The sequence below is a fragment of the Acinonyx jubatus genome, chromosome B1, assembly GCF_027475565.1.
Source record: "Acinonyx jubatus isolate Ajub_Pintada_27869175 chromosome B1, VMU_Ajub_asm_v1.0, whole genome shotgun sequence".
Classification (NCBI taxonomy): Eukaryota; Metazoa; Chordata; class Mammalia; order Carnivora; family Felidae; genus Acinonyx; species Acinonyx jubatus.
In genome coordinates this window covers 126,118,780-126,133,461 of record NC_069382.1, presented here as the reverse complement: position 1 = coordinate 126,133,461, position 14,682 = coordinate 126,118,780, and the positions used below count along the sequence as shown (strand labels likewise).

Genomic DNA, 14,682 nt, shown 5'->3' with positions numbered 1-14,682 from the left:
TAGTTTTTCCTCATGATATCTGCTGCTACAAAAAAATATTTTCAACTAAAATGTATAGTTTATATTGCAGCACATTGGGTGCGCATGCATGCACGTGCGCGCGCGCGAGCGCAAACACACTCACACACATTTTGTATCTTTGTTACTTATGTGCCTAGAGAAATATGTTGCAAAAGAAACAGTTAATTTCAGAATTAAATGGTTAACCATGGTAAGATAATAAAATCTTATTTTTAAAGGTCAAATGATAATTGATATTCACTGTAGTTTGCATCATGCATTTCTTTGTGCTTTTGACCTATTTGTTAGACATTTGCCTGAACTGATATGCCACACCAGAATAATCGATCATAATTTAGTAGACAATTTCTACATTCCATGGCCAGTGCAATTCCTTAACTCAAGATATATAAAATATTTTTTTTCCCCTTTAGGAAAAGAAAATAGTTAAATTAACCTCATTTTAGAAACCTTAATATTTACATCCAAAATTTGAGTCGCATAATAATATCGCCATGTTCTAATTACTCATTAACATCGGATTGAGTGGCATATTAGTAAAGGTTGTTCTATTGATATTTAACTCCTAAATAACTGATGAAATCAGTTAAGATGCCAAGAAAGCAGATATTATAAAAACAGAATAATAGATATTTATTATTCCTATGTATAAGTTTTAGAAGAAATAAAAATTCAGAAAATCAAGTTACCTAGAAAATTACTTAAAACATCAAGTTCATAGTCATTGTCATTTGACCAATATGGGCTAATAATACTCTGGTAAACTGTTAAGTCTTGAAACATTCCAAAAGTAAGCTGATTAAATCTACATCAAGCATGGCTGCCATCTTGTGGGGACAGGATATAATGTAGTGAGGGGCCAATCTCAAAATAAAGTGCCCCTGTTGGGCTGTAAGTTATCATTTGGCCTCTGTCCACCACTTGTTTGATTTTAATTAACATTCTACCTAAAATCCCATATCAACATCCAGTAAGAAGAGATAAGAAATCTAAACTAAAAGAGATGTCCTGATATATATAACTAATCTTTGCTCCTAAAAATTCAGAGTGAAATAGGTGATTGGGATTAAAGAGTACATTTGTCATTAGGAACACTCAGTAATGTATAGAATTGTTGAATCACTATATTGTACACATGAAACTAATATAACATTGTATGTTAACTATACTGGAATTAAAATAAAACTTGAAAAGTTCAATATCATGGGTAACGTATGGATAGTGGAAAAAGCTTTGAAATTCAAAGTTTTGACTTGAATTAATGTTAATAATAGGTAAGTTTGGTAAAGTTCTAATATTAACAAAAAAACCCTTATCAATCAATCTAGTTGCAAATTTTGGTTGGAAAGTATATCTAATTGAATAAGAAGAAAACATGACATTGCTCTGACAGGGCAGCCTTACAGATTTAGGGAAAGTATTGAAATGGAGGAATGGATTAAGAGTTTAATGTAGAAGAAAAGAAGGACGGAAGGAAGGAAGGAAGGAAATATCACCTGTTATCAAGGATAAGATTTGCACTAGTGACACAGATAACATAATTTGACAGAGTAGAAAGTGGTGGGTCACTGCAAGGTTGCCCCTCCCCCCAAAGGACGTGGTATACCCAATATGAATATGTTATGTAGAAATGTGTGATTTAATGATTTTCTTGAAGCATATTTAAAAGTCAAAAAATGTGTTTTCTAAGTTCAAGTCTTTCAACAAATGTCATTACAACTTCTGTGATTCAATTTTCCATTCTCTTCTAGAAAACCAAACCAGGCATTGAATAAGAGAGGCCCTAAAGTCACATTGAGCTCTGAACTTTGATATGCTTAGCATAAAACTTGCCTTTTCAGCCCCTCAAACAAAAAGAAGTTGGTTTTTACTTCTGCAAATGAACATCTTAATTATAAAACAGCCATAATTTGTTATTGCCTTTATATGCAGGTGGTCAGTCACTGCTCTCTCAGTTTTCCTTTCATATTCATGTTAATTAAAGTTGTAATATACTTAGAATCATTTGTGTGACTAATCATTTGTAATACTAATGATACAATTGTAGCAAATTAGAAAAAAATGATCAAAATGCATTACATTATACTTTTTCTATGACGTTCTTTTCAAAGCTAACTTTTCTAATTTTCACATAAGCTGTCCCATAAATTTAGTTTATAGCAAAACAAATCTCTTGAGTCATTGAATATTATTGAGGTTCTTTAAAATTGGCTAATGTAAGTTGACTTACTGCCGTTGTAACATGGAGTGAGCAGCTGATTTTAAAGTTTAGACATTGGTATTCTTAGTACTTGTTTAAAGTGAAAATGAAGGAATTATATATTGCAAGGATTTCCATTATGTTTTCCTCTTTATACACAGTACATTGTAGATGATTAAAGGAGCCTGTATATCCCCTCCAAAAATGAAAATTAATATTTCTCCCCAAATCCAAAATCCGTTCTTCCATAAAAAAATAATCACTATTCCTTATGTCTTAAAGCTGCTCAGATTAGCTACCAGTTCTTGAAATTATAGTTGTCTCCCCTTTTCCAAAGGGAATATATTCGAAAACCCACCGTGGATACCAAAAACCATGGCTAGTACTGAACCCTATATATACTAGGTTTATTGCTATCATATACCTACAATAAAGCTTAGTTGATACATTAGGCACAGTGACAGATTAACAACAATAACTAATAATAAAATAGAACAATTATAACAATATACTGTAATAGATGGTATATGAATGTGGTCCCTCTCTCTCTCTCTCTCTCTCTCAAAATACCTTTTTATGCTGTTCTCACCCTTTTTCTAATGACGACATAATATGATAAAATGCCTATGTGGTAACAGGAGGCGATGTGAATGGTACAAACACTGTGGTGTAGTGTTAGGCTGTTATTGATCTTCTGATGATGCAAAAGGACAATCATCTGCTTCCAGATCATGGTTGACTGTGGGTAACTGAGACTGTGGAAAGTGAAACTGTGGATAAGGGGGGGTTACTGTATTGATGTTCATAACACAACTAATTCCTCAATTGAATTGTGTCCACATAGGAAGAATAAATATGTAACTCATGGTTCCCTTACATTTTTATTCCAAAATTAATTATTGGTGAAAACTTTAGTGAATGGAAGCTGTTTTTTTCAAATATACTAGAATGTCACAAAGTTTTGAATTTCCATGCAACAAGCCATTTCTATATGACAATGCTTGAATTAAAGCCAAGTAGCTTTAATTAGACTAATAGATAGTCTTCATAAAAAAAGCCCAAATGGAATTGCAAGTCCTGAATTTCTTATTTTTCCCCCTCTTGAATGTAACATCTAACTTACATAATAAAGGACTTTGTATCCAGCTAACTAAGTAAACTAAATTTGTATACCTCTAACTATATCACAATATGAAATTTTCTAAAATAGTAGGAAATATGGTTAACATGTAATTAAAAAAATGTCTTCAAACTCATATTTCATACAAAAACCACTTTAGGATTCATTGCATACAGAAATTATATCGACAGTCAAAAAATCGATATTCTTAAATTTAAAATCGGTAAGCCACTGCTATGCTTAAACTCTGCATTAACTTTGTGTCACTTTTGGAAAGCTGCATCTCATGGTACTATTATCTCTTCTGAGTGTCAGGAATGGGCATTTTGATGACTTTATGGTTTTTGTGATGCGTCACTCAGACTCTGAAATGTTTGAGTACGGTAATAGTGCTGAAGTATGGCTACCCATTAGAATCCTAGTCAGAGGATTTAAAACATGTTGGTTGGGCCCCAAACCCCAGAGATTCTGATTAAATTAGCCTGAAGTACCTTTTTGAAAAGCTTTCCAGGTTATTCCAAAGTAAAGTTGCCTTTAAAAACCAATAAATGGGAGGATTTGGGAATAATGACAACGTTTGGCTCATGATACCCTAGAATGGATTTCCAAGACAGAAGATAATATGAATTGACTGTATTCAGTTATCTCCAGGAATGACATTTATGACAGGACTGAGTCAGTTAATGTTTTGAAGTTCCTCCTTGTTCTTTTATTCTAAGATACTATCCTGTCCTTGCCATGTTAGTGGTTATTTCACAATTTTTTTCTTCATAGAGCACATAGTGACTCATCAATTTTTAAATACCCTTGAGAATAATATAATAGCAAGCTATGGAGAGATACGTCTATTTATTCAAAAACTTCATTATCTGTAACGAGTAACTATGATCCGTGAAATCACAACAGAACCTTTAAAAAGGAAAATGATATCAATAATATTAACACAATCAATGTTGAGAACATGTGTACTAGTAGGAAAAATAAAGTTAAAGGAATGATCAAAATTGAGACAAATTAATCAGTGATGGCTTCTTGGAAGCACTGATTTGTACCAGATTCAGAGGGAAGTGATGATATCTAAGTCAACAAAGGGGCTCTATGTAAAATGCTGCAGTGAATAAAACATGAATAAGCTATGATCCCTATTCTCAGGGCATTGATGATGTAATTCAGAAGTAGTCCTATCTAACTCATATAAAGGTAGAGTGTGCTATGAGAAGGATGGATTTATTCCATATTAAAGGACTGGACATGACTTCATGGGCAAAATTTGAACTAAGCCTTGAAGTAGGAGAGGAGAGTGGTTGGGAGGATGAATAAATATCTTCCAAAAAAATTACTGACCTAAGTAACAATATGGCAGCACATTTTCTTGAATGCCCAGGGAAAAAGTACACAAGATGAATGCAAGAAGGCGTTTTGGAGAGGTGAGAACGTACAATTGTGTTTGGAGAAATACTAGGCCAATTCAGCAGGCTGGGAAGTCTCAAAAGAGGTTTGGGCGTCTGGGTGGCTCAGTGTCTCCCTCTCTCTGCTCATTGCCCCTTACCCAGTCATGCTCTCCTCTCTCTCAAAATAAATGAAAGGAAGAAAGAAAGAAAGAAGAAAAGAGGTTTGCCAAATATGCAGGTAAGAGAGGGCTCTGAAAGACTTTAAGGAGTTGGACATCCACACATCCCAAAGAGCAACACTTCCAAAGGATTGCAATTATAATGGAAATAATATCAGGCCTGTTAATATCTGGCCTCAAGCAGTTATTTGTTTGCATCAACCAACCTCCAGTCTACAGTGAGGTCTGACTGGATATAAGATAATCATTACAAGAAAGGAAGTCACAATTGTCAGGAATTTATTTCAAGGAATAAGCATGCAGAAAAGTCTTTCATTCTGGGACTGGGAGGCTGTCATTCAGTACTTTTTCAGCTCTTTTCATGGCGAAGCAACCAACTTCCTCATTCTGAATTTATATACATAGGTCCGTTGTCAGAGCTACTCAATGTAATATTTGGATCAAATGTTTCACTGAAGCATGTATTTTAATTATTATATTTTTTATTTCAAGTTCTTTTTTATCCTTTCTCTATCCTGATTGCTTAAAAATACTCTGGAGAGAGAGGGGGAAAAATCACTGTATAAAAAATAATTAGCACGTCCTCTCCTTTTTATAACTTTATAATTGAAATCTCATTAAAGGCTTTCTAGGTCTCCTTTCCCTTAGTGACCAGGTGTCCCTAATTTGTTTTTATCCGATGTGACTAATTCCAGGCAAAGACTAGAAAAAGTCTGATACCTGTTGGAGAAAAGCAATAGCAAGGTTAAATAAGTGGGGTGGCTTTTTCAGGTTGTCTTTAACCTCGTAAAACAAAACAAAACAAAAAAACAAAAAAGGAAAAAAACAAAAGAGCTTCAACGTTTTTCCTCTTGGAGTCCTGCCTTTTTCTCAGTCCCAGTTGAAGATTCCAAGGGAAATGAGAGCACTATTTTGTTTCTCCCTTGTATTGCAGATAGGGGGAGGAGGTGGTTATTAGAGAGAAGCTCTTCCTCTCTCGGTTCCCCCTCTCTCCGCCTGACAGCACCGCTCTCTCGCGGGCTCGCTCGTTCTCCTAGGTGATCCATTTCTAGGCAACGTGGGGCTAGTGCTGAAGCTGCCAGGCTCGCTCCTTGCTCGCTTTCTGCATCCCGCCAGGCGAACCGCTCCAAAAGCATCCTGCAGCCTGCAGGCTTCCCTCCGCCGGCCCGGCCCCGCTGCTCGCGCCCGGCGCAACTCCCCCGCCACCGCGCCCGAGCGAACGGCTCCCCGGGCCCGCCTCACCGAGCTCTGCTCCCCGCCTCGCGCAGAAAAGGAATTTTCTCTGCATTACTATCTGCATTACCTTGAAGTTCACTTTTACTACCCCTCTTGGAGAGGGCTTTTTTCCCCTTCCCCGTTGGAATCTGGCTGCTCCGCTTGGAATCTCCTAACCTTTCCTTTCCACTTACATTTTATTTTGGCAACGAAGACCAGAGATTCTCGGCGGGCCGTTGGGGCGGGGGCGGGGGGGGCGGGGGGCGCGCTTTTTTTTTTTTTTTTTGATTGGGGGAGGGGGGAGGGGAACATCCGGCGTAGGTGGGGGCGGGGGGGGGTCTGTTGGAAGTTGCGGCGGAGCTGGGACTGGAGACCCACGGCCCCGGCGCCGCGATGGGGATGGTCTGAGCTCCAGCCTCTCCCCCTGCCCGAGAGCAGCCGAGGCTGGATACATTTTTTAAAAGCCAAACTGCAAACAACTCTGGCGATGCCAAAATTCCCCTCCAAGTGACACGGCTTTGCGAAGGAGGTTTCCTCAGGCTGGGCTCTTTCTCTTATTCGCTCTGCCTTCATCAGCGACGATTAAAGGCTTTGCTCTGGCATAGGAATTTAGGGAAAAAAAAAAAAAAAAGCTGCGCTAAACTCTGTCGTGACCTCAAACTCTCCGGACTGGTTTAAAAAAATAGATTGAAAGAAAATCCATCCTGAAAGCGATTCAGCATAGGAGGAGATGGAAGTTTTCCCCTTGCTCTTGGTTTTGTCCGCCTGGTGGTCTCGAACCTGGGACTCGGCGAATGCGGATTCAATCATTCACATCGGTAAGAAAGGGCAGGTGTTGCCTGTGGGTACTTTTAACGTTGGGGTTAGCAAATGTTTCCCTTTGCCTCCCCCTCTCCGCCCTTAAGCGTGGCTTACTGGCGCTGGCTTCGGTTTATTGCCCCTTCCCGCTAACCTTCCCTCACACTTGTTCAGTTTTCTGGCAGGATGTGGCTGTGCGAACCTTGACTTGGGCCGTTGTTCCACGGTGAATCGTGGAAGTGCGGGGCTGGATGCGTGGGGGTCTCGAGTTTACCTCAGTTGTGCGTGTGTGTCGGGAAGTGCGGGGCGGGGGGTGTCCTAAGTGTGTGGAGAAAGGAAGTTTAATCGACTCTACCTTCCATATTCTTTCCCGGATGTACATTCGCTTCATTAAAAAAAAATATATATATATATATATATATATGTATGTATCTTTAGGGGAAAGAAGAGGTGTCACCTGTGAGGCGAAAACTGGGGTGAGGGTGGGGGAGCTCCCTTCGGATCGAACAGGTGGTTTTGCAACGTGAGCGGGCCGCGTTAGCCGCAGCGTTGTGCGATGGGGACGGGGTGCCGGCTGCGCCCCCAGCCTCCTTTTCCTCTTCCCGTCCTCTTGGCTTTGCGGTACACGCGCAGAGTCGCCGCGACGGTGGCGGGAGGGGCCGGCGGCGGTGTGGCCGAGGACGGGGAGCTGCGCGCCTCGCTGCTTCGCGCACACTCCCCCGGCCTGGCGAGGCGGCGAGACCGCCTCGGGGCGCACGAGCAGCGCGGGGCGCGCGGGCCGCCCTCGTGGGCTGCCTCGCGGGCACCTGCCTCGCTCGTCTCGCGGTCAACTCCGAGTTGCCGCGCAAGGCCGAGAGCAAAGGCGTTTGGGCTACGGCCGGGCGGCCAGACTCCAAGGAGAGCGCCGAGCCGGCTCGGAGAGGCTCGTGGCCCCACCTATTGGCAACCAGACGGGCCGGGACTGGCCGCGGCGGGCGCGGGCGGGGGCGGGCGGGGGCGGGCGGGGGCCCCGCGTCATTATCATGCACAGCGCTCGCGGTTTCAGGCTCCAACTCTTCTCACTTGCTAATCCGTGAGAGCAGAGTGGAGTCGGGCTCCGGCAGCCTTTTCTGCGTTAATGCGACGATTTCCTTTTCGGAAATTCGCGTCCGCGGGCCAGCGAGGTTCATTTACTGGGAAGAAGAGAGACCCCTCTTGGGGAATTTTTCTGGGCACAGGACTTTTATCTGTCCACACGGCTTTATGTTCTTCAAATTGAAGCGACAGATGGGTCGCAGCGTCTCCCCTTTTCGTCCCCCTGCTCCCCTCCCCTGCTCAACACGCACACATACACACACGCACACACACACACAGAGTCCTGGAAGGGGAGTCTGCTTCAGGTGGCTGTGGTGCCTGCCCAGGCGAAGGGCTTCTGTCTGGTGTATGCCTCCACAGCAGCCAGCCCCTCAGCTCCAGGGGACTCCCTCTCTTGGTCTCAGAGGCTGTGTCTGTAAACATGTCTGCCATTCTCTGTCATTTATATCAATAGAAACATATAGCTCTCTGTGCAAGGGGTAATGAGGTCAGGATTCACAATACCTGCCGCTTATGCATTAAGTAAATTAAGCACTAGGTAGCTTGACTGCTGGATCACGTTTTGCCCGGGGCTAACAGGACCCCTGGGTTCAGAACTTTTCAGGGAGAAATTACCGTCTTATTGAGGGGTTCAGTAATGTTCTGACAGAATTCAGAAATGAACTGTGCTCCTCTTAAAGAAATGACATACATTTATGTGCAACTGTAAATGAGTGGAGCAGGATGCAGATATACATTACCACGGTACCTTTACATTCATTTTATGATTCGAGGTTTCTGTCTTATGCTCCTCATCGCTCAGGAGAGAGGTCTTGTGGATAAATGCTTATTTTATTGCTTATTCTGTGGACTACAGGATAAATATGTTATTTGCAAACACCTACAACCCTTGCTGTCTTTTACCAGATGATTATATTTTGCAATACAGTCTGATCATTTGTTTCTAAATTGAACACAACTGTTGTATTTTTTCCTTGGCATTCTGTTTTCTGTCAATGTGACATGGCTTGTTTATAACCTGACCAAAAAAAAAAAAAAAAAAAAAGTAACTGTGTACAAATTACAGATTTCCTTGGAAAGCTGGTAGTATGCATGAACTCTGTATATCCTACTAAAAGGAATACTTATCAGACAATTTGACTTGAATGCAATTAGTACATTAGGCAAGAGGATTCGCTTCTTTTATAGGCTACCTAGTATTGCCATGAAGCTAGCAAACTGATAATTGTTTCAAATATCTTTTTTAATATACTGATAATGTTATTTCCCAAATTTAAAAAATGACCAAGAATAATTTGTGTGCATGTTAGAGGTTAAAAGCCTCTCCCACTTCAACCCCCATCCCAGCCAAAGTGTAATAAATTCAAAACTGAATGCCCCTATTAAAGTTTTAAACCATCAGTTAATATTCATTGGCTCAGTTTACCTGGTTGATTGGAAAAGAGAATTAATTATCTTTAGGAGGTGATTGCCTTCATTTAAATGTTTAATGGGAGAAATATGCTTATAGCAATTTATTATTTTAGGATTTAAGGGATGAAAGATGAAACTAAAGGGAAGGTGAATATTTCAACTCGCAAGTCATAAGGAGATATGCAGAAATGAGAGGTTTTCCTGGCCTCGTGTGGTGTGTTCAAGTAGAAAGCAGCTGCAGTATACAGTCCAGGCAAGCTGGAAAGATTAAAAAAAAAAAAAAAAAAAGACACTGTCCTAATAGGTTCTTCAAATATTGAATCCTTTTGGTATTGAACAGAATTCTATGTATGAAAACTCTCTTCCTTCTTTCTGCTTGTTTTCATTTCATGCAGGTAGTTTTTAAAAGTTGATTACATATTTTAAACTCTAATATGTTTTATTAAACTCATGAGTTCACTACAATGATGAAATATATCATAATGTTTAAATTCCAGTCGTTGAACTGGCAGTGTGTTTTTTTCAGTAGAAAATGCACTAATATCATACATAATTACTTTGAGTTTCTGTTAAAGTACATTTTAAAGATAATTTGATAATTACATACATTTGTGTAAAGCACATTCACATACAGTATTTAGAAATGAATCACCTCAATTGTGATATTCTTTGCCCCCCCCCAAAGAAAGGTCTTTTGACATATAAAAACTGCAATTTTGAATTATGCTTTTGCTTTGAGCCTGTGCATTGATTGAGTAATTTCATCAGACCCACATTACTTGATTGCTTAGAAGTTTCCTAATGATCTGCATGCTGTAGGAAGAACCAAAAAATCGTGAGTGGAATGGCAATGATAGTGTGTTTTATGAGGCTATTCAAAAGTCGCTCTGATTTATGTAGCTAGAAAGCTCGAAAGTCTTTGAGATTAGCCACGCTGACTGCTATTTTCTTCATACATCAGTCGTTCCACACTCTTTACTCCCTAAACACAACAGGAGTGTAGAGCACTGCTTTAATTAAGCAGGGATTAGGTGGCATTTCCAGTCAACTGCACAGTTTGTGTTTTGCTTCAAATCTAATATGGAGGATCTCATGTTTTAACAGTTTAATGTATGCTCATTTCTTTATCTGGTTCCTGTGCTCACAGAACTGATTGAAATGAGCTATCCTAAGTTATATATCTCTACAAGGATGCGCTCAAATAATGTACTTAGTCATATGTTACCAAAATCACTCACAGGTTTTTGTTGTTATCAGTCATAGTAAAATACCTTACGCCAGCAGGGAATAGAAACAAACCATTTATTTATGTTTTTCTTGCAAGTGAATGATACTTTATCCTCTGATATCATAATCATTAACTTTGATATGTTTGAGAAGCCTAAGACAATTCACAAAATAATTTCATCACAAGAAACTTCAAATTAAAGTACAAAACTGATGGCTGAATAAAATGTCACCACATTAAAAACAATAATAGCAGATTTAAAGCAACAGTTTTCATGATTTCTGCAGTGAGGACTGTTATATCAAACATGGAATGTAACAGTATTTCCAGAAAATGTACTGTGTCTTCTACCAAAATGTTGTTTTTTCAACCTCTTTACATAATTTGCATTGGGTATAATAACCCCCAGGAGTCACCAAGGGCTCTTTGTGCTGTATAGAGATATCTCACAATTTAAATTATCCCTTTATGATTTACAGTAGTTGTTTTCTCCCTAAGTTATGGATAACATATAGTATACATTTCTAGAATGTGTGAACAAGTAGTTTCTGAATTTAAAATAAGGGTATACTTTACTGTTATTCTTTTCTGTATCATTAATACAGTTATTTGACGCATAATTCAGATGTGCATTAAGTTAGACAATGTTATTAATCAACAGTATCAACTATGACATGACTAATAAGCCATTACACTAAGGACCTTTGCTTTCTACTCCAAGTGAAGGGTACACCTAATAAATATCTCCTATAAATTTTAATTCAGATATGAATAAAAATCAAGATGATTAACTTTTGACTTATTAAACAGTAGCAACCAATTGAGACTGTTAGGAGTAATGGAAGATGCATTATATTTAATTCTAATTTCTAAGGCTAAGTTTATCACATTGTAATTTTATCTCAAAGGGTTTTGTAACATTAAAACCAGACTTTCTAATCTGGAAGCTTTTTTTTTTCCTTCTTCTACTTGCATATGTTATTTTATTATTAAAAATTAAAGTATTTGGCATACTTTTATGCTTTTGGATCTTCATGATATTTCAGATTATAGGCAGCATATTGGTGAGTAGCAATACTTAGACAGTTTTACTGCAAATATAATGTTTATTAGAAAATACATTTATGGCCTATAAAGATAGCTTTGCCATTAGGTGTCACTGCATTCTGAGCTGTTCCTTTGTAGTCTTACTTGAAAATCACATGAAATATTTTTTTTTTAATTTGCAGAAAAAAATGACATTCAAAGACGTTTATGATGCTATAAGATACAAGTGGTTTTTATTTTCAAACCAGAGTAGGAAATATTATCCCTGTCTCTTATTCTTGTAAGAATTTAGTTCTAGGACATATCAGCACCCTCTGTTTTCAAGATAAATTAGATCGCCTGACCTAATCATGTAAATTTTTCACCAATTTAAGATACAACAGAAATATATTCTTTAACTAGTATGTATTCTCTGTGAAAAATCTCAGACACCAAGAAGGATACAATAGTGCTTATTACTACTGGTATAAACAGATTAGTGAATGGAGTTTGTTAAATAATTTCTCAACTGTGGTGGTTCTGCTTATTCATGGATCTTTTGGGGTCCCAAACCAATTGATGTTTGTAACACGAAACATGCATACACAGAGCTATGAAAAAAACATATACACAGACACAAACCAAATATAGATATTATATTTTTAAAACAACGTCATCCATTGTGTTTTGTGCATGATCATATATGTTTTCAGGTAATTTTGGCCTGGTGAGTATTAAGTTTTATGGAATGTATCAGTCTCTTCCACACACATAATATTACCACCATTACCAGTCCAATTGAGTTTGTGTGGTAATTTATATTTTTATAACCAGTGTCTATGATAACTTGTTAATTTTTCTGTTTATTTAGTTTTTTTTTTTTTTAAGAGGCAAAATCTTCCTTATAGCAACCCCACTACAAGACTAATGGAGAATGAAACTTAGGTCACCTTTAATTGTATAAATTAGTTTTAATATTGGCAAAATCACATAGAGAATGCAGTACTATGTTAAATGAATGCACGATTAGGTCATATTATTTTAGACCTTGCCTTGTGCAAATAATAATAAACTAGTTGGAATAGTGTATTATGAGGAACTTAGAATAAAATCAAGTGATCAGATGGATATCTAAAGAATAAGGGAAATACTGAAGTAATTTTGGAGTTGACTATTAAGTGGACATGTGTGGATTCAGTTCATTTAAACTGGTGAATTTTAGCATTTGAGTATGGACACATTTCAGATGAATGTGAAATACGTGGGGGGGGATGTTAAGACTTACTAAAAATGTTCTGGATTAAAATGTCAAGGGTTTGGGACTCAGTACTAATTTTATCAATAGCTAATTGAGCAAAATTGGAAAATTACTTTCTTCAGTCTTCATTTTTATCAATGCTAAAGCAAGATTTAGCATTTAAGCTCTAAAATTATGTGAACTAAAATGACAGATTCATATATTGAGGAAGTGGGAGAAGAGATCTAGTCAACCAGGGTTCACATAGCTGTCCTTAACAGCTAGGTTCAGAGTGAATTTAAAAGAAGAAAATATGAGGGAAAATAAATGGAGCATAAAATCTTAATCATTCAAATTAAGAACCCCTAAAATGATTTTTTTGATATGAACAAGAATTATGTATAATATATTTATTCATCAGATATTCTAGTTAACTCCAGTATCAGATTGAGAGAACTGGATTTGTTAGTTTTTTGTTTTAGAGTTCTTGTTTTGTCTAGTGTTGATACTAAGGTGTTTCATTCAGTGCTGCTGAATTTTAAGAGGCAAAATCTTAAGGTGTTTCATTCAGTGCTACTCAGAGCACAACACAATGCTAGTGCTTCTTAAGGCTGACTGGAGGAATGAGTAGTGTTGTGTTCGAACCAGCATAGACTACAAAAGCGTTTATAATTTACCACCTCAAAGCACACCAGGAATATTAGCATATGCTTGGTATCACTAAAAAATGTAGAGTTTAAAGAAATAACAAATGTTTCTTCAGCGTTCTTCATAATTTTGGATTCCTGCTCCAGGTGTTCTGGCTTTAACCTGTTGTTATCCACAAGGTGGTTATAGGGTGAAGCTGGGGCTGGGTTCATCCACTGAAAGCTTCTTTGAATGAACAGAGGGAAGCCCAGAGGCAAGCACAAGCAGCTTAGTATCAAAAGGCCTGCCTGTGTGTGTTAAAAAATTTTAGATCACTCTGTAGTCAAGTTCCTTACTAACAAATATTTTCATTCATAACAAGAGATTGAGTAATTGCCTGTATTAAAATAACAATTTTTAGGGGTGCCTGGGTGGCTCAGTTGGTTAAGTGTCTCGCTTCAGCCCAGGTCATCATCCCGCGCTTCGTGGGTTCAAGCCCCATGTTGGGCTCTGTGCTGACAGCCTGGAGCCTCCTTCAGATTCTGTATCTCTGTCTCTCTCTGCCCCTCCCCTGCTTGTAGTCTATCTGTCTCCCCAAAATAAATAAATATAAAATTTTTTTTTTAAAATAACAATATTTATACTTTTTTCTTTACCCCCAAATAATTCGAAGTACTATTTTAAAAATAAGTTATTTTATTGGCCTAAGTACCTGATTTTTCTCAGTCACCTTAAATAAGGCATTTACGTCATTGTCAAAATCATTATCTTTCTAGAAGTTAGTACTCCTAAAAGTACATGGTATAAGGTAGGCATTACGACCAACGTGCATGTGTGCTAATTGGGAGAATGTTCTTTCATTCAGCAAACATTTATTCTGAACCTCTTCTCTATGAAGTACTGTTTTAGGCCGTGGAATTAGAATACTGAATAAATAAGCTATGTCTTTGTATTTAAGGAATTTAGATTCTCTTGGGGGAGGCAAAAACCAGATAAACTAGAAACTATATGTTAGAACTTCAAGTAGTGGTAAATTGTGTGAAGAAAAATGAGGGAATGGCAGTTGCTATTTTGCATAGGGTAGTTTGGTAAGTCCTTTCTAAGGAGGTGATCATTGGAGCCAAGACGTGACTCCAAGAAAGGAAGTGAGCCA

At 38.2% G+C, this 14,682-nt stretch overlaps 1 protein-coding gene across 1 annotated transcript in view; it reads left to right on the top strand.

The window, feature by feature from the left end:
- Window positions 1-6,455: 6,455 nt before the first annotated feature.
- The window catches only part of GRID2 (glutamate ionotropic receptor delta type subunit 2), a 1,419,162-nt gene continuing 1,410,935 nt past the window's right edge, over window positions 6,456-14,682 (top strand). The window contains exon 1 of the mRNA XM_027060847.2: window positions 6,456-6,944. Within this exon, the coding sequence (XP_026916648.2) occupies window positions 6,857-6,944 (88 nt within the window). The 5' untranslated portion in view covers window positions 6,456-6,856. The remainder of the gene's footprint in view (window positions 6,945-14,682) is intronic.